Here is a 19,623-nt window from a genome sequence, read left to right as displayed (position 1 = left end):
CCCAAGCACCTGGGCCATCCTCCACTGCACTCCCTGGCCATAGCAGAGAGGTGGCCTGGAAGAGGGGCAACCGGGACAGAATCCGGCGCCCCAACCGGGACTAGAACCCGGTGTGCCGGCGCCGCAAGGTGGAGGATTAGCCTATTGAGCCACGGCGCCGGCCATGCTGTGATTTTTAAAAATGGTTAAAATGGTAAATTTTATGTTTTAAGTATTTTATCCTATTAAAAAATCAAATGTCACTTAATTACTAGCCAATTTCCATATTCTAACAAGTTAGCATTTGATTACTACCTAGTATGGTTAGCAAGTTTAACTCCTAGCTCATTAACTACTCTAGATCTCATACAATAACATTCCTATTTAACATATGGCCACTGAAAAAAATGTATTCCACTTTCCCACATTTTACCCATTCCTAAAATGTAGAACAAATTAATGATCTTACCATTTGAAATACATCAGAACCTTCATCAAAATCTACCATGGCAAAAAATATCCTGTTGGTAAATGCACTGGAATATCGCCAAGAGTTTGCCAGGATCTGGAATTCTTCATCAGCTTGTCTGGATGTAATCAGATTTATGAAGATAACAAATACAACAATTATTAAAAGCTCTACAGGTACAACTAAACCACTGGGTTTTTTTGTCCAATGAGAGAAATATTAAAAAAAAATCCTTGATAAGCAAGTTAGGCTGTGATGACAGAGTTAGGCAAATTTTGTTTCAGAAGAGAATCTTTATCCCAAATGTTGGGGTTTTCACCAGAAATTAGTAGCTACTTTCATACTTTGTGCTTGTTTTTTACTGCAAAGCTTTTTTAGTGGTTACTGAAAAACATCCAGCTAATTATCTCTACAATTTTTTATACCTAACTTCTTTTTTCTTAAAGATTTATTTTTATTTATATGAAAGGCAGAGAGAGAGAGAGAGAGAGAGAGAGAGAGAGAGAGAGAGATCTTCAATCTACTGGTTCACTCCCCAAATGGCTACAATGGATGGCTGGGGCTGGGCCAGACTGAAATCAGGAGCTTCAACCAGGTCTCCCACATGTGTGCAGGGTCCCAAGAACAGAGAGAGAGCAAGCGAGAGAGAGGTCTTCCATCCACTGGTTCACTCCCCAGATGGCCGCAATGTCCAGTGCTGGGCTAGGCCGAAGCTAGGAGCCAGGAGCTTCTTCCACATCTCCCACGTAGGTAGTATGGGCCCATGCCCCTGGGTCATCTTCTGCTGCTTTCCCAGACCATTGGCAGGGAGCTGGATCAGAAGTGGAGCAGCCAGGACACAAACTAGTGCCATATATGACGCCAGCATTTTTCACCAGCTATGCCACAACGCAGGCCCCTAGGCCAATCCTAACCACAACTATTACGTTTTTCATGAAATTTTCCAGCCATTTATAATGTAGAAAACTCAAAGGGCAAATACCACAATGTTACTATGGCTGTCATAAAGTGGTGAAATTATGGGTGGCTTTATTTGAAAAAAGAAAAATGAAAATCATATAAACTTATTTAAAAGTCAGATGCAAATATTTAAATCTTCCAATGTCAGCATAGATAGAATTCTCACTGGATTCTGTCTTCTCCCTGAGACTCACTTCTTTCTTCATACCAGCTTTCACAAGCTTTATCTATAACCGAAAAACTATAGTTGGAGCCCAAGGCGCTTAAGAGAGAAGTGACCACTCACTTAGTTTCTAAAGCTGCTTCTGTATAGATACGAGCCTTCCACCCCGTGTGATCAAAGAGCCCAGCAGCCTGCAGTGAACAGATCCTTTCTAACCACCAGGTCCTGATTTGTGTGTGTGTTTATTCATTCATTTTTATTTACTTGAAGACAGAGTAAGAGAGAGTGAGAGCAAGAACGAGCACACTTCCATCCACTGGTTCACACCCCAAATACTGGCAACAGAGACATCTCTGTTTCTCTTTCAAATTTGAAAAAATTTTAAACAAATAGTAATCTTTATTCTTAGGAACATTCAGAAATAGTAAAATGAAATCAATAAGTCACTGTTATGTAAAAATTTAAGTGAGATAGTCTTCATTTCCAATGTTTACAATCACTACAAAAAAATTAAGAAAGAAACATACTTGGGAGCCAGCACTGTGTTGCAGTGGGTTAACACCCTGGCTGGAAGCGCTGGCATCCCATATGGGCGCCGGTTCTAGTCCTGGCTGCTCCACTTCCAATCCAGCTCTCTGCTGTGGCCTGGGATAGCAGTAGAAGATGGCCCGAGTCCTTGGGCCCCTGCACCCATGTGGGAGACCCGGAGAAGGCTCCTGGCTTCAGATCGGCACAGCTCCAGCTGTCGCGGCCAATTGGAGAGTGAACCATCGGATGCAAGACCTCTCTCTCTCTCTCTCTCTCTGCCTCTCCTCTCTCTGTGTAACTCTGACTTTCAAATAAATAAATACATCTTTTAAAAAAAGAGAAACATCCTTAAATAATGTATATGAGAGTACTTCAAAAAGTTAAGCCACTGCCTGCAGTGCAGGCATCCCATATGTGCACCAGTTCAAGTCCTGGCTGCTCCACTTCCAATCCAACTCCCTGCTAATACACCTGGGGAAAAAGGAGAAGATGGCCCAAGTCCTTGGGCCCCTGGACCCACGTGGGAGACCGGGAAGAAGCTCTGGGTTCTTGGTTTCATCCTGGCCCAGTCCCAGCCATTGTGGCCATTTGGGTAGTCGACCAGCAGATGGAAGATCTCTCTATCTCTCTGTCTCTCCCTCTCTCTGACTTTGTCTTTCTTCTTCTTTTTTTTTTAAGATTTATTTATTTACTTGAGAGGCAGAGTTACAGACAGAAAGAGGGAAAGACAGAGAAGTCTTCCATCTGCTGGTTTACTTCCCACATGGCTGCAACAGTTGGAGCTAGGCAGATCTGAAGCCAGGAGCCAGGGAGTCTCCCATACAGGCGCAGGGGCCCAAGCATTTGAGTCATCTTCTACTGCTTTCTCAGGCCATTAGCAGGGAGTTGGATTGGAAGATAAGCAGCTAGGATTTGAACCAGCGCCCATATGGGATGCCAGCACTGTAGGCAGTTGCTTAACCTACTATGTCACAGTGCTGACCCCATGACTTTGTCTTTCAAATAAATAAAAATAAATCTTTAAAAGAAAAAAGATGAGTTTATTTTGTTGCAAAAATTTTTGAAATCTATGCATGGCTTTTTAATAGCATACATTTCCATGAACTGTTTGGAGTCCATATATATTTTTGAATTGTCAAAAATACTATTTTTAACTGACAAATAATTTATATTTATGGGATATAATAGGATTTTTTGATATAGGCATAGTACATTTGGGGAGAATGAATCAGATGAATTCATCTATTCAGAACCTCACCCACTTATTTTCGTGTGGTGAAAACATATAAAAATCTTTTTTTTGGGGGGGGGGCGGGGACGGCTGGTGCTGTGATGTAGTGGGTAAAGCCGCTGCCTACAGTGCCGGCATCCCATATTGGCACCGGTTCAAGTCCTGGCTGCTCCACTTTGGATCCAGCTCCTTGATATGGCCTGGGAAAGCAGTAGAAGATGGCCCCAGTCCTTGGGCCCCTGCACCTGTGTGGGAGACCTGGAAGAAGCTCCTGGCTCCTGGCTTCAGATCAGCACAGCTCCAGCCATTGCAGCCATCTTGGGAGTGAATCTGCGAACAGAAGACCTCTCTCTCTCTCTCTGCCTCTCTGTAACTCTGCTTTTCAAATAAATAATTAAATATTTAAAAAAATATTTTAGGGGGCTGGCATGGGGCATAGGATGCTAAGCCTCCAGCTATGATGCTAAAATCCCATATGGGTGCTGGTTTGAGACCCTCCTGCTCCATTTCCAATACTACTAATGTGCCTGGGAAAGCAGTGGAAGATGGCACAAGTCCTTGGGCCCCTGTACCCTCAGTGGGAGACCCAGAAGAAACTCCTGGCTCCTAACTTTAACCTGGCCCAGCCTTGGCTACTAAGGTCATTTAGGGAGTGAACCAGCAGATGGACCTTCTCTCTCTCTCTCACTCTGTCTCTCCTCCTCTCTCTGTAATTCTGCCTTTCAAATAAATAAAAAATAAATCTTTTAAAAAAATCTTCTTTAGAAATTTTGAAATACACAATACATAATTTTTTTAAAGATTTATTTATTTATTTGAAAGATTTATGTAGAGAGAGAGAGAGAGATCTTCCATCCGATGGTTCACTCCCCAATTGGCCGATCTGAAGCAAAGCCAGGAGCTTCTTCCAGGTCTCCCACGTGGGTGCAGGGGCCCAAGGACTTGGGCCATCTTCCACTGCTTTCCCAGGCCATAGCAGAGAGCTAGATTGGAAGTAGAGCAGCTGGGTCTCTAAATGGCACCGATATGTGATGCTGGCGCTTCAGGCCAGGGTGTTAACCTGCTGTGCCACAGTACCGGTCCCCACAATACATAATTATTAACTATTGTCACTATGCTGTATAAATCACTAAAACATATCTGTCATTTTTGCTAAAATGGTTATTTATTTAAAGATGTATTTTATGTATTTGAGAGGCACAAGGGCCGGCGCTGTAGTGTAGTGGGTAAAGCTGCCGCTTGCAGTGCCAGCATCCCATATGGGCACTGGTTCGAATCCCAGCTGCTCCACTTCTGATCCAGCCCTCCGCTATGGCCTGGGAAAGCAGCAGAAGATGTGCCAAGTCTTTGGGCCCTTACACCTGAGTGGGAGACCTGGAAGAAGCTCCTGGCTCCTGGCTTTGGATCGGCACAGCTCCAGTCGTTGCAGCCAATTGGGGAGTGAACCAGTGAATGGAAGACCTCTCTCTCTGCCTCTTCTTTCTCTGTGTAACTGTGACTTTCAAATAAATAAATATCATTTTTTTTTAAAAAAAGAAAGGCACAGTGACAGAGAGAGAGTGAGTAAGAGATCTCCCATCTGCTGGTTTACTTACCCACAATGGCTGGGTAGTTGGGTCATTTTCTGCAGCTTTCCCAGACACATTATCAGTTAACTGGATGGAAAGCGAGCAGCCAAAACTCGAACAGGTGTTCCAATATGAGATGTCAGTTTTGAAGGCAGCAGTTTAACTTGCTGTGCCATAATGCTGGCCCCATGTGTATTTATTTTTATATTTCATTTGCTCTAAAAGGAGGGAGGGAATAAAGGAGGGAGGGAGAGAGGGAGAGAGGGAGAAAGAGAGAGAGGGAAAGAAGGAGAGAGAGAGGAAGAGAGAAAGGGAGAGAGGGGGAGAGAGAGAGATAGAGAGATCAAGAAAGAGAGAGAGAGAGAGAGAGAGAGAGAGAAACTTTTTCACCAGCTGATTTACTCCCCAACTGCTCAAAATAGCCAGGGCTGTAACAGGCCAAAGCTAGAAGCCTAGAACTGTACTTTGGTCTACCACATGGGTGGCAGGGGCCTAGGCACCTGAGCCATCATCTGCTGCCTCCCAGGATGAATTAGCAGGAAGTTGTATTGGAAGCAGAACAGCTGAGACCTGAATCCATACTCCAATATGAGATGTGAGCACCACAAGTAGTGGCTTAACCTGCTGTGCCACAAATTTATTCTTTTGTGCAACTGAAACTCTGTACCATCTGATCAGTATCTTCCATTTCTCCATACCACTCCCTCACCTCCCATAATCACCATTCCACTCTGCTTCTATGAGTTTAGCTTTTTTATATTCCATATGAGAGATCAATATGGATTTTATTTAAAAGGGGGGGGGGGGGTGGCTGGAGATGGGTATTTGGCCTAATGGTTAAGCTGCCCTTGTCCCTTTTGGAGTACCTGGGTTCAAGTCCCTGGATCTGGCTCCTGACTTCAGATTCCTGGTAATGTACATGCTGGGAGTTAGCAGTGATGGCTCAAGTAATTGAGTTCCTGCCACCCAAATCAGAGACCTGAAAAGAGTTCCTGGCTCCCACCTTTGGCCCCAGTCAGAGACTGCTGACAATATTTGAAGGGTAGACCAGTAGATGAGAGTGTATTCTTTCTTTCCCTCTGTTTTTCTCAAATACATAAAACATTTTAAGAAGAAAATTTAGAAATAATAAAATTCCTCTTTTCATCTTATATTTCAAATTTTGATGATGCCACTACTGTTGTATCAATAAGCATCTCATTTGGATAGACCACTTAAAATTGTGAAGCTCCAAAGCTAGGAGCCAGGAATTCCATCTGGGTCTCCCACGTGGGTGGCAGGAACCCAAGTACTTGAGCCATCATCTGCTGCCTCACAGGTGCATTAATAGGAAGATGGAACAGAAGGGGAGGTGTTACTTGAATCTGCAGTCTGACATGGGACGTAGGTGTTCTAAGGTGGTGGCTTAACCTGCTGCACTGCAATGCTCGTCTCAATTGTTTGCTCCTTAAGTTATTCATATGGTAGCTACCACAATACTTCATCCATGCTTCCTCCACTGACATGGACAACCAAGAACTGACTATAAAAGAGCAATAGGATTATTACCAGAGATACCTCAAATACAGTTACACATTAATTATATACCCACTGAATTAATTTGGTTCTTCTGGGATTGAGAAACAGTTATTTAATTTTAAAATGTAATTGAAAGTTCATACTTGCAAACAACACACTGTCTATGAAGTTGCAGAGCAGTGAACATGACAATAACGGAGTAATTTCTTGGTGGAGCTTTAACAAGACGACGAAACTTGTCTCCATTCATTCTTATTACAGGTCTTTTATTGGTCCATTCCATCAGCTGACTAACCTTTTCAGATAACACCATCTAAGAAAAGACAAAGTCAGCATGCTGTTAATATACTCAGTTTGGCATTTAAAGTTCCTTTAAGTAAGCATCTTTATTCAAAACCAAGAGTAACAACAAAGATACATAGGAAATGTGAGAAAATTAAAACAAAAAGTGGTAGTTGGGATGGATGATAATTATTCTTAAAGTGCATTATTTAATAAGAGTTAATCAGACAGTACACTTGATGTGAATTATTTACTTGCAAATGAAATAACATATAATCATTAAAACCTTTCATGTGGGGCCAGCGCCGTGGCTCACTTGGTTAATCCTCCGCCTGCGGAGCCAGCATCACATAGGGGCACCGGGTTCTAGTCCCGATTGCTCCTCTTCCAGTCCAGCTCTCTGCTGTGGCCTGGGAAGGCAGTGGAGGATGGCCCAAGTGCTTGGGCCCTGCACCCGCATGGGAGACCAGGAGAAAGCGCCTGGCTCCTGGCTTCAGATCGGCGTAGCGCACCGGCTGTAGCAACCACTTGGAGGGCGAACAAACAGAAGGAAGACCTTTCTCTCTCTCTCACTGTCTAACTCTGCCTGTCTTAAAAAAAAAAAAAAACAACCTTTCATGTGTCAAAGAATGTTGAATGAAAACAAGCTGCTAGTTTTATATAAAATTTTATTTGTCATAAAATTGCTACAAAGAAAACAATCTTGAAAATGAAAAGTAAAATAGGAGAAATTACTCTGGTTTTAAGGTTTCCCATACAGCTAGTAATCTAGGCAGTGTGGTATTGACAAAGGGATAGATAAATAAATTAGAGGCATAAAGAATCCACACATCAGGGCTGATAATGTGGTACAGCGGGTAAAGCTTTTGCCTGCGGTGCTGGAATCCCAAGTGGGCACTGGTTCGAGTCCCGGCTGCTCCACTTCCGATACAGCTCTCTGCTATGGCCTGGGAAAGCATCAGAGGATGGCCCAAGACCTTGGGCCCCTGCACCCACTTGGGAGACCTGGAAAAAGCTCCTAGCTCTTGGCTTCAGATTGTCCCAGCTCCGGCTGTTGTAGCCATCTGGGGAGTGAACCAGCAGATGGAAGATCTCTCTCTCTCTCTCTCTCTCTCTCTCTCTGCCTCTGCTCTCTCTGTGTAACTCTGACTTTCAAAAAAATAAATCAATCTTTAAAAAAAATATTTTAGTTTCTTATCAATCCTTTACCAGATAAGTGGCTTGGAAATATTTTCTCCACTCTGTAACATACCCGCTAAGCCACAGCACTGGCTCTGTCATCATATTTATTTATCCTTCCTCTCATCTCCACTCCCAGTGTTCAGTCTTTGCACAAATTTTAAGAAGATAGGAAAAGATAATAGAGAAGTGCAGAAGAGAACATCAATGTAGAATTAATGCTAATTATGATTTTACTTTTCTTTACAGAGATAAGTCCATTAAGTGCTGGGAAATCATGGAGTGATTCATCATATTCAGAACTATTTGGTCAATTATATTTCCCACTACTTGTATATTAATACCATTCTAAGACAATTTGACATCTGATTCTTTCTGTAGACTATTAGCTACCAGAGAGTAAACAAATACCATACTTTACTGCATAGTAGGCCCTTTGTAAGTGTAATGAATTAGCTAAAAGTAATGAATTTCTACTTAATAGAACCCAACAGGATATGGACTGATTTTCATGCATTAACATGTAAGGGGGGGGCCACACTGTGGCCCAGTGGGTTAAAGCCCGAGCCTGCAGTGATGGCATCCCATATGGGCACCAGTTCAAGTCCCAGCTGCTCCACGTCTGATCTAGCTCCCTGCTAATGTGCTTGGGAAAGCGGCAGAGGATGGCCCAAGTGCTTGGGTCCCTGAACCCACACACGGGAGACCCAGAAGAAGCTCCTGGTTCCTGACTTCGGATGGGCTCAGATCTGGCCGTTGTGGCCACTTGGGGAATGAACCAGTGGATGGAAGACCTCTATCTCTCTCTCTATGTCTCTACCTCGCTCTGTAACACTTTCAAATAAAAAAAAAAATTTTAAAAACACATAAGGAAGAAACTGAATACATGCATAAACAGTTACATAGAAAAAGAATTTTTTCCCCCATTAACTCTTAGTCTCCCATATGGGCACATGAGTGGCAGGGGCCCAAGCATTTGGGCCATCTCCACTGCCTTCCCAGGTACATTAGCAGGGAGCTGGATTAGAAGCACAGCAGCCAAGACTCTAACTGGCACTCTGATATGGGATGGCATGCAGTGGTTGGTTTTACCTGTTTCACCACAATGCTGTCCCCAGCATATTACTCTGCTTTTAACTATACAAATAAACAAAAAGAGCAAAAATATTCACAAAATATGATCCTAAAAGTCATCCTCTTCCCTTGAAACATTTTAATTTGCATGACTGCAAAATTACCCCACTAACAAGAAGTCAATTAATATCTCTAATCCTGTCAGTAATAATCAAATGTTATGAACATCTTCGACTACAAAGGATTAAGAGGACTAAGAAGGAGAAGTAAGGGGGCAATTTAATTTCATACTACCTGCTTGTATGGTATTTATCTTGATTAGCTCTAGCAAAGTAGGGTAAGCCTGAACAACTACAAATAATTTTACTGTCACTGAATACCAGTTTTCAAAGATTGTAGGAATCCATTAATTCTCATTTAAAGCTTAAATCTGATCCTATCATTCGGTTATTTTTTAAATTTCAGACTGAAGCTAAGCATCACTAGTCTGAATTCCTATTAAAAGGCTCCCCCTGGGGCCGGTGCTGTGGCACAGCGGGTTAACACCCTGGCCTGAAGTGCCGGCATCCCATATGGGAGCCGGTTCAAGACCTGGCTGCTCCACTTCTGATCCAGCTCTCTTCTATGGCCTGGGATAGCAGTGGAAGATGGCCCATGCCCTTGGGCCCCTGTACCCATGTGGGAGATCCAGAAGAAGCTCCTGGCTCCTGGCTTCAGATTGGCGCAGCTCCAGCTGTTGCGGCCATCTGGGGAGTGAACCATCAGATGGAAGACCTCTCTCTCTCTCTGCCTCACTCTCTGTGTAACTTTGACTTTCAAATAAATAAATAAATCTTTAAAAAAAAAGTTCCTCCTTTTACTCCAAAACTTACTTGACTGTATCTTTGTTCTCTAGACCATCAGGATTTTTTCCATAAACATTCTTCACATTTTAGCTTATATAATCATCCATCAGCCTTCAAATGTTAGTGAAATAAAATAAAATTTCTGGTTAGCCAATACATTCCCAACTCCATCCTTAAATTATAAGTGAGATTGAATAGATCTAGAAATATAACTGGCAGATAATTAATGAAGGAGACAGACAGTGGCAGAAAAGAGAGCATTTTGAATTCTTGAATGCCATCTGTTCCATTCTCAGTTCACCTACTTCCTGGATAGCATTGAAATACGTTACTGTCTTTTTTCCTTTACTGGGGGGGGGGTGTCTCAATTTTTTTGCTATGGCTACTGAGCCTATTTCTCTGTAATAAGATTTTTACCTGTTTTTAAAGATTATTTATTTTACTTCAGACATGGAGAGAGAGACACACACAGGGATTTTCCAACCACTGGTTCATTCCCCAAATGCTTGCAACAGTCCAGTTGACCAAGGCAAAAGCCAGGAGCTAAGAACTCTATCTGGGTCTCCCACATGGGTGACAGGGACTCAAGTACTTGAGTCATCATCTCCTGCCTTCCGAGGTGTACATTAGGAGAGAACTGGATTAACAGCAGAGTAGCTAAGATTTGAACCAAGCACTCCATGTACAACTTAACTATTGCACCGATGCTTGCCTTGTAATAAAAATTTTTGTTTTACTTACTTATTTATTTTCAAGATTTATTTTATTTATTTGAAAGGCAGAATTACATAGAGAGGGAAAGAAGGGAGGGGTGGAGTGAGGGAGGGAGAGAGAGAGAAAGGAGGAAAGGAAGAGGGAGGGGGAGAGAATGAGAGTGAGAACGAGATAGCTCTTCCATCTGCTGGTTCACTCCCAAAATGTCCACAACGGCTGGGGCTAGGTCAGGCAGAAGCCAGGAGCCTGGAAGTCCATCCTAGTTCCCTACATGGGTGGCAGGAACCCAAGCACTTGAGCCATCGCCTGCTGTTCTCCCAGGAGAATTAGCAGGGAGCTGGATCAGAGGTGGAGTAGCCAAGCCTGGAGACAGCACTCTGATATGGGATGCCAGCATCACAGGCAGCACTCAACCCATTGTGCCACAACCCTGTCCCCTTTAATAAAATTTTTAAAGAATGGCAAGAATTTTTGCACATGTAACACTGTCATGTGTTAGCTCCCAAAGCAATGTCAGACAATATAGAAGTTTTTCCAATGATACCTTGCTGTCTTTTTTAAAAAGAATTATTTTATAAATAAATAAATAAGAAAGAGTTACAAATAAGAGAGTTCAAATAAGAAAGAGAGTTACAGAAAGAGGCAGAGAGAGAGAGGGAGAGAGAGAGTCCTCCATTTTACTGGTTCACTCTCCAAATGGCTGCAATGGCCAGAGCTGAACTGAATCGAAGCCAGGAGCCAGGAGCCTTCTCTGGGCCTTCCACACAGGTGCAGGTGCCCAAGGACTTGGGCCATCTTCTACTGCTTTCCCAGGCCACAGCAGAGAGCTGGATCAGAAGTGGAGCAGCTGGGACTTGAGCTGGCGCCCATATGGGTTGCCAGCGCTGCAGGCTGGAGCTTTAAACTGCTGTGCCACAGCGCTGGTATCCTTGCTGTCTTAAAAGATGGAAGTGAGAGGCTGGTGATGTGGCATAATGGGCTAAGCTTCCACCTGTGGTGCCAGAATCCCATATGGGTGCCAGTTTGCATCCTGGCTGCTCCACTACCAATCCAGCTTTCTGCTATGGCCTGGAAAAGCAGTGGGAGACGGCCCAACTGTTTGGGCCCCTGCATCCATGTGGGAGACCCAGAAGAAGCTCCTGGCTCCAGATTGGCTCAGCTCTGGCCATTGCAGCCATCTGAAGAGTGAACCAACGGATGGAAGACTTTTCTCTCTGTCTCTCCCTCTGTAACTCTACCTCTCAAATAAAAATTAAAAAAAATCTTAAAAAAAAAGATGGTGGTGATTCTATTTTCTGAATATTCTTCAATTAAAAAAAATTAACTGAAAAACATTTTACTATCCAAAGGAACATGATCTCATTTTTTTCTAATCATATTTTCTACATGCCAGGTACTACATTAAATACTATATAATCTGAGTTCATCTCATTTAATGTTCACAATAGCAAAAAATGAGAAAAAAGATATTTATTTTTCATTTCCTTGATGAGGAAAACTATCAGTGTGGGGAGGGATGGTGTTTTGCACAACGTGGGCATCCCATATGGACACCTGTTTTAAGTCCTGGCTGCTCCACTTCCAATTCAGCTGTTGTGACAATTTGGGAAGTGAACCAGCAGATGAAGACCTTCCTCCCTTTATGTAACTAACTCTGCCTTTCAAGTAAATAAATAAATCTTAAAAAAGGGGGCCGATATTGTGACATAGCAGGTAAAGCTGCGGCCTGCTGTGCTGGCATCCCATATGGGCACTGGTTCAAGTCCCGAATGCTCCACTTCTGATCCAGCTCTCTGCTATGGCCTGGGAAAGCAGTAGAAGATGGCCCAAGTCCTTGGGTCCCTGCACCCATGTGGCAGACCCGGAAGCAGCTCCTGGCTTCTGGCTTTGGATTGGCACAGCTTCGGCCATTGTGGCCAATTGGGGGGTGAACCAGCAGATGGAAGACTCTCTCTGCGCCTCTCCTTCTCTCTCTGTGTAACGGTGACTTTCAAATAAATAAATTTAAAAAATAACTGGGGTTAGGTTAAAGCACAATCTTTTTAAAATTTTTACAGAAGTTTTCAGAAGACAAAGAAGCAGAAGACTATAACATTCTAGCATTATTAGTAACATTTTTATTATGCTTTACTATGCTCCGTACATGCACCTTTTCCCATATTTCATACTATTTTTCTAGTACTATAGACTCCAAGAAGGTCAACAAATATGAATACTTTTCTCAAATATCATGCTTTTAAATTACGAAAAAGTTATTTATTTATTTGAAAGACAGAGTGACAGAGACTGAGAGGGAGAGACAGACAGAGAAAGAGATTTTCTACCTGCTGGTTCACTCCCAAAATTGCTGGAACTGCCAGGGCTGAGGAAGGCTAAAGCCAGGAGCCAGGAACTCCATCCAGGTCTCCCATGTGGCTGGCAGGGGCCCACGTACTTAGGTTGTTTTCTGCTGCCTTCCCAGATATATTAGTAGGGTGCTGGATCAGAAGAAGAGTAACTAGGCTTTGAACTTCCACTCTGATCGGGAATGATGGTGTCCAAGGGGTGGCTTAAACCACTGTACCACAACCTGGGCCTCTCTTTTTAAATTTTTATCATCTGGGGCCGGCGCCACGGCTCACTAGGCTAATCCTCCGCCTTGCGGCGCCGGCACACCAGGTTCTAGTCCCGGTCGGGGCACCGGATTCTGTCCCGGTTGCCCCTCTTCCAGGCCAGCTCTCTGCTGTGGCCAGGGAGTGCAGTGGAAGATGGCCCAAGTGCTTGGGCCCTGCACCCCATGGGAGACCAGGAGAAGCACCTGGCTCCTGCCTTTGGATCAGCTCAGTGGGCCGGGCGCAGCGCGCCGGCCGCAGCGCGCCAGCCGCGGCGGCCATTGGAGGGTGAACCAAAGGAAAAGGAAGACCTTTCTCTCTGTCTCTCTCTCTCTCACTGTCCACTCTACCTGTTCAAAAAAAAAAAATTTTTTTTATCATGCTGTCTCCCTAAATCACCACGAAATGTGAAGGCAAGCTAACTCCACTTTCACCACAGGGCGAAAGTAATGCACCATAAAAATAAATCCGGTCACTGTGAAAGAAAGCCTTTGTAGGCTTTGGACTTAGATCAGAGTAAGGATTCCAGTTCATCTTCTTAGAGCTTGCTTCTTTGAGCAAGCCCTCAACTTCTTTCCTCTTTAGTGTCAGTTCCCTCATCTTTTATTTTTAAAGCTTTATTTATTTGAAAGGAACAGTTATTAAACTGATAAGAGAGAGAGAGGGCTTCCATCTGCTGGTTCACATCTAAACGGCTCCAACGGCAGGAGCTGGGCGGATCCCCGAAGCCAGGAGCCAGGAGATTCTTCCAGGTCTCCCACATGGGGGTAGGGGCCCAAGCACTTGGGCCATCCTCTGTTGCTTTCCCAGGCCATTAGCAGGGAGCTGGATCTGAAGTGGAGCATCCAGGACCTGAAACAGCACCGCTATGGCACAGTGCTGGACCCCCTCATCTTTCCCTTTTTTTTTTTTTTTAAGATTTATTTATTTATTTATTTGAAAGGCAGAGTTACAGAGAGACAGAGAGAGAGAAAGGTCTTCCATCTGCTGGTTCACTCCCCAGATGGCCGCAACAGCCAGAGCTGCGCCAATCCGAAGCCAGGAGCCAGGAGCTTCCTCCAGGTCTCCCACACGGGTGCACTTGGGCCATCTTCTACTGCTTTCCCAGGCCATAGCAGAGAGCTGGATCGGAAGAGGAGCAGCTGGGACTAGAACTGGCACCCATATGGGATGCCAGCACTGCAGGCAGTGGCTTTACTCACTATGCCACAGCACCAGCGCAACCACCCCATCTTTCAAAAGGGATTAATACTGGCCGGCGCCGCGGCTCACTAGGCTAATCCTCCGCCTTGCGGCGCCGGCACACCGGGTTCTAGTCCCGGTCGTGGAGCCGGATTCTGTCCCGGTTGCCCCTCTTCCAGGCCAGCTCTCTGCCGTGGCCAGGGAGTGCAGTGGAGGATGGCCCACGTCCTTGGGCCCTGCACCCCATGGGAGACTAGGAGAAGCACCTGGCTCCTGGCTTCGGATCAGCGCAGTGCGCCGGCCTCAGCGCAGTGCGCCGGCCTCAGCGCACCGGCCGTGGCGGCCATTGGAGGGTGAACCAACGGCAAAGGAAGACCTTTCTCTCTGTCTCTCTCTCTCACTGTCCACTCTGCCTGTCAAAAAATAAATAAATAAATAATTAAAAAAAGGGGATTAATACTTATCCTTCAGTGTTAATGTGAGAATTACTGATAACACATGTAAACCATGGTCACTGACATGTAGAATGCATTTGAGAAATAATAGGGAATAAGCAACATGTCCCAATGAATACATTGTTAAAGGTGTAAAAAACTGAGATAAGTAGTGTAGTATTCTATTTAACAATAGGTACCAATAAAGGACTTGAGTAATTTGTAACCATATTCATTTAGAGGCCGTAGTTTGTTAAAAAGAATACTTATATTTTAATATCAGAATTTCCTCACATTTTGAAGTCAAATCTACTATAGTAGATACACCTGGAAGTTTTAAAATAATGTTTTTAAAAAGTGTCAAAAAATCCCAGCAAAAGCCAAGTGTTCTACAACAGGACACCTGTGTTTTGAAACAAACTAGTATCACCGAAATCTTTTTGTAAAGCAGTCTAAAACATTCTCACCTACAGGGGAAGAGGTAAACACTAAAACATCTTTATGAGTCTATTTCATGTTTACTGATAAGAAAATTCAATTTCAGGTTGTGAAACCTGTGAAAACAGACTCCTGATTCTACATGCAAATAGTTGATTAATTGCTTTGATGTTTATTGAGAACATTTGGACAGACATTATGGGTGTCAGAGAAAAATACTCAATAAGTTTCTGCATTCAAGACGCTCATAGTTTAATGGGAAATATTGGTATATAAACAACGTCAATACGCAGGACTGAATTCACCTCAATTCAGCTGGGGAACCATGAAAAGTATAGGCAAGAAAGAGGGTACTGTTCGAGCTAAGACTTGAATAGAAATCCCTAGGTGAATGAGTGGGTAGGGTAAGAGAGAAAGAAGATACTCCAGCAGAAATCTCGCACATGCAGACACTTGCAAGGGAGCACAGAAAGATAAAGGCAGGCAGGCAATTCAGGCTGACAAGTACAGGAAGAAGCTTGAAGATCAGGCTGGAAGCCCAGATCAGAGACAGAGTTTCAGAGGCCATTTTTACACACTGCAAAATATATTGAAGATATTTTCAGGTTTTCATGTGAGCACCTCTGGTGCAGTACGAAGGGTGGGTCTGAGGGCAACAGTTAAGCAATTATTGCAGTATATTTGCAAGAGCAATAAGGGTCTGAATGAACAGTGGGCATGAAAAAAAGGGAGTTAAAGTCTGGCTCCTTAAAAAAAATTATGGAGGTAAAATTTACACAACATAAAATCCATCATATTAACCATTTAAAGTATACAATTCAGTGCTGGTTCCTTTTTAAAAATAATCTATTTCCTGTTAGACCTTTTGGGCTGCATTTCAGTGACAGCAAATAAATAACCTGGAATTTCACTGGTAGAAATGATAGCTTAAGAAAACCTTCACTTTTTTTTTATTAAAAAATAAGTGGTCAATTTAGAAATTAAGACATACCAGTATATAAGGTAAAAAGTGAATATGTACCCCTCATTAACAATCCCAACTGCCCAGAAATAGCTACTGTTAAAGGACTGTTATGTCCTTAACAGAGGTTTCTTTATACATATTACATACATATACACTTACTTATAGGGATTTTTGTGTTTTTTTAAACATAAAAGAATTCCTTGATATAAAATTATATATTGCATTGCAGCTTGTTTTCCACTTAAGAATGGTTTAGGACTCTCCTTCCAAAAGCACATCAATGTCTAGTTCCAATGTATGGTTCTGCATACATTCACCATACTTTTAATAACTACATATTTTATTTTCCTTTTGCCAGTCTAATTAATAACATACTGACTGTTGTTTTAGCTTGCTTATTTTTTCTTCTTAAAGAATCGTTCAAACGCTCAGAAACATACTTTCTGTCTGAATCCAGCTCAAGTTGACAAGCATTTGAAATGTTTAACCAGTATTCTAAAGGTACGTGTATGGATCTCGGGTACTAGAGGAAACAGAACGCACAGGAAATAGTATTAGACTAACAGACCTAGCGCTTTACCCCTTCTCTGCCGGTAATTAAGTGAGCAAATTGAGGGTTTGTATTTTTTTTTCACCCATAAAATTAGAAGGTTAAACACAGTGTTAAAATTTTCTGCCTGGATCGTTTAGTGGTGAGTAAAGAATATTGTTATTTCCTGCACTCCGCAAAGCCTGTAAATCACAAGGAGGGATCTCAGTTTTGTTCATTTATGTCCATCACCCAATTTAGAACAGTGCCTAGCACGTTTGATTTTTGTTAAACGATTGAAAATGGTTTAAGGGCTTTCGATCTAGTAAATTGCTTTGAAATCATTATCTGGACAATGTAATCAAATTGGCATAATTTCACTCTGGTCTAAGTCTCACACTCCAGAAGAGAAAACGCTACAGAATAGGCAGCTCTTATACATAGTTGAATTTGCTGACAGCAGAAAAGAATTTCTCATAATCTGCCTCTTGGACCTCAAAGCAAACTCCCACTGCCAACACTCGATGTGGCCCCCAACTCACAGTAGTGTCAAAACTCATAGATGTACATTCACAGGCCTATAGAAGCCAGCTTGCTCCCCGACTCCACTCTCAGACTGTATTCCCAGAAAACAAGGAGTTACAGTTCCTTCTCTCGCGAATCCAACAACTCCCCAGACGGCGGAACTGAAGCCACCAAAGGACAGAAACTGGCGGGGAAGGGCGAGCGGGAAGGAGCAAAAAGATCCTCTCAAGCCCAGCGATTGTGAAAAGCCCCTGTTGCTGGAAACCGCGTCCTCACCTCCTTCTTTCTTTGGGCAGAAGCCAAAGGAACCTCGTAAATGAGCAGCAGCGCCACCGCCATGGTCGCAGAGGCGCACCAGAACCACCGAGGCGCTGCCATGTTCGTAGCTCTCCCTTTCGCCAGCGAAAACTTTCCTCTGACTGGGCCTGAAGGTGGGGCGTGAGAACAGCAAACCGGCCCCTTGCCTTTTCTGATTGCTTCAGCTCAGCCCTGCCTGGCGACCCCTCACATTACGTCACAGCGCGCTACTGCTAGCCGCCCGCTAAAACACAGTTCACTTCTAATTGGTCCCGGTTAGCCAATCGAAAAAGGACAATCTGGAGGCTTTTTATTGGACCGCTGAAGATAATGGGCCGCCCCTTGCATTTTCGTAAGGAAGTCGTGTCTTGGGCTCTTCAAAAAACGCATGCGCAGTTCTGAATCGTTGCGGCTTTTTTTTTCTTCTGTCCAAAATGGCTTGAGGTTGCTAAAACGGAATCTTTCTCTCACAATCGTTTAGAAGTCCTTGAGAACTGCCTCTTTCATATAATATTTAGAAAAATGAGACCTAGCCACGTGAGTGATAGCAGCTATCTTTGTCCCTCATCCTCCCATGAAAAGACTTTAAATCAAAATGAAAATCACTAAAAGTAGGAAAGCAAAATTCTTAATATCACTAAAGGAGATTTTAAAAACGATATAGGAACAAGAGCTTATTGAATGCCGTCTGTGTGCCAGGAGTTGGGCTAGGAGCACTGGAAAAAGAGGACATCAAAAATTTATTTTCAAAACTTTTTGATTATTTATGGCAATTTTTAAAAATTAAACTCTGTTATGTACTACTTAAAGTACCAGCAAGGACATAATTAAGGGTTATAGACAGCTAATGCCTTCTACTTATTATTTTATTTTGAGGAGGGGTGCAAAACTAAGGTTGTAAAGAAGCATGATCTTGGGACTGATGCTGTGGCATAGCAGGTAAAGTCTGCAGTGCCGGCATCCCATATGGGCACCAGTTTGAGTCCTGGCTGCTCCACTTCCAATCCAGCTCTCTGCTTGGCCTGGGAAAGCAGTAGAAGATGGCCCAAGTCTTTGGGCCCCTGCACCCATGTGGGAGACTCGGAAGAAGCTCCTGGCTCCTGGCTTCAGATCAGCTGAGCTCCAGCCATTGCGACCATTTGGGGAGTGAACCAGCGAATGGAAGACCTCCTCTCCCCATCCCGATAACTCTGCCTCTCAAATAAATAAATAAATAAATCTTAAAAAAAAACTGTGGTGCTTTTACTACAAAATAATCATATGTCCAAGAAGGAAAAATAGCAAAATAAAATCAGTCTACCCATAATTTGGATTTATTTTGATGGTGCACAACTGAGTATATGACTATTCTCTTAGGCCCTGCTGGAAAGAAAATACCCATAGGAAAAGAATAATCATCATGTTGGCAAGACCAGGATGACACTATGGAAAGAAAAAGAGCTGCTTCTGAAGTGGGAAGATGTGAAGTTAAGATATGAAAAAAATGCACAAAGTGGTTATGTATACTCATAATAAGAAAAAATGCAAAATATAGTAGTACACTCAGCTAGACTGTTTGATCCAATTACATAACATTTTGGAAAAGGTAAACTGATAGGGATGGAGAACAGAGTCACGGTGGAGGGGGTAGAGGGAGAGGTCTTCCATCTGCTGCTTTGCTCCTCAAATGGCCTCAATGGCCCGGGTTGGACTAGACTGAAGCCAAGAGCCAGGAGCTTTAATCCGGGTCTCCCAGGTGGGTAACAGGGCCCAAGCATTGGGCAATCTTCCACTGCTTTTCCCTGGCCATTAGCAGGGAGCTGGATAGAGAGTGGAACAGCTGGGATATGAACTGGGGCTCATGCGGGCATTGCAGGCAGTAGCTTTATCTGCTATGCCATGACACTGGCCCCAAATTCATGTATTTTTTGAAAGGCAGGTAGAGAGTACTCTTATTTCCTGGTTCAGTCCCCAAATGTCCACAATGCCCAAGACTGGGCAGAGTGCCCAAGCCATGATCCGGGAACTCAATACAGCTCTCCCATGTTGGTAGCAGGGATCCTGCTACTTGAACTACCACCTGAATTGATGGGAAGCTAGAGAAAGGAGTTAAGCAGGACACTGATCCCAGATACTCAGATATGAGATCTGGATATTTTGACTGCTAGGCCAAA

General features: G+C 43.4%; 1 protein-coding gene across 1 annotated transcript in view; it reads right to left on the bottom strand.

Moving 5' to 3' along the window:
- The window catches only part of MAGT1 (magnesium transporter 1), a 49,484-nt gene extending 31,716 nt beyond the window's left edge, over window positions 1-17,768 (bottom strand). The window contains exons 1-3 of the mRNA XM_008272956.4: window positions 17,450-17,768; window positions 6,560-6,729; window positions 449-566 (exon numbers count right to left, since the gene is read on the bottom strand). Of these exons, the coding sequence (XP_008271178.1) occupies window positions 449-566; window positions 6,560-6,729; window positions 17,450-17,551 (390 nt within the window). The 5' untranslated portion in view covers window positions 17,552-17,768. The remainder of the gene's footprint in view (window positions 1-448; window positions 567-6,559; window positions 6,730-17,449) is intronic.
- Between the last annotated feature and the right edge of the window lie 1,855 nt (window positions 17,769-19,623).

The sequence above is a fragment of the Oryctolagus cuniculus genome, chromosome X (genome assembly GCF_964237555.1).
Source record: "Oryctolagus cuniculus chromosome X, mOryCun1.1, whole genome shotgun sequence".
In the NCBI taxonomy this organism is placed as follows: domain Eukaryota; kingdom Metazoa; phylum Chordata; class Mammalia; order Lagomorpha; family Leporidae; genus Oryctolagus; species Oryctolagus cuniculus.
This window is presented reverse-complemented; position numbering and strand designations above follow the sequence as displayed.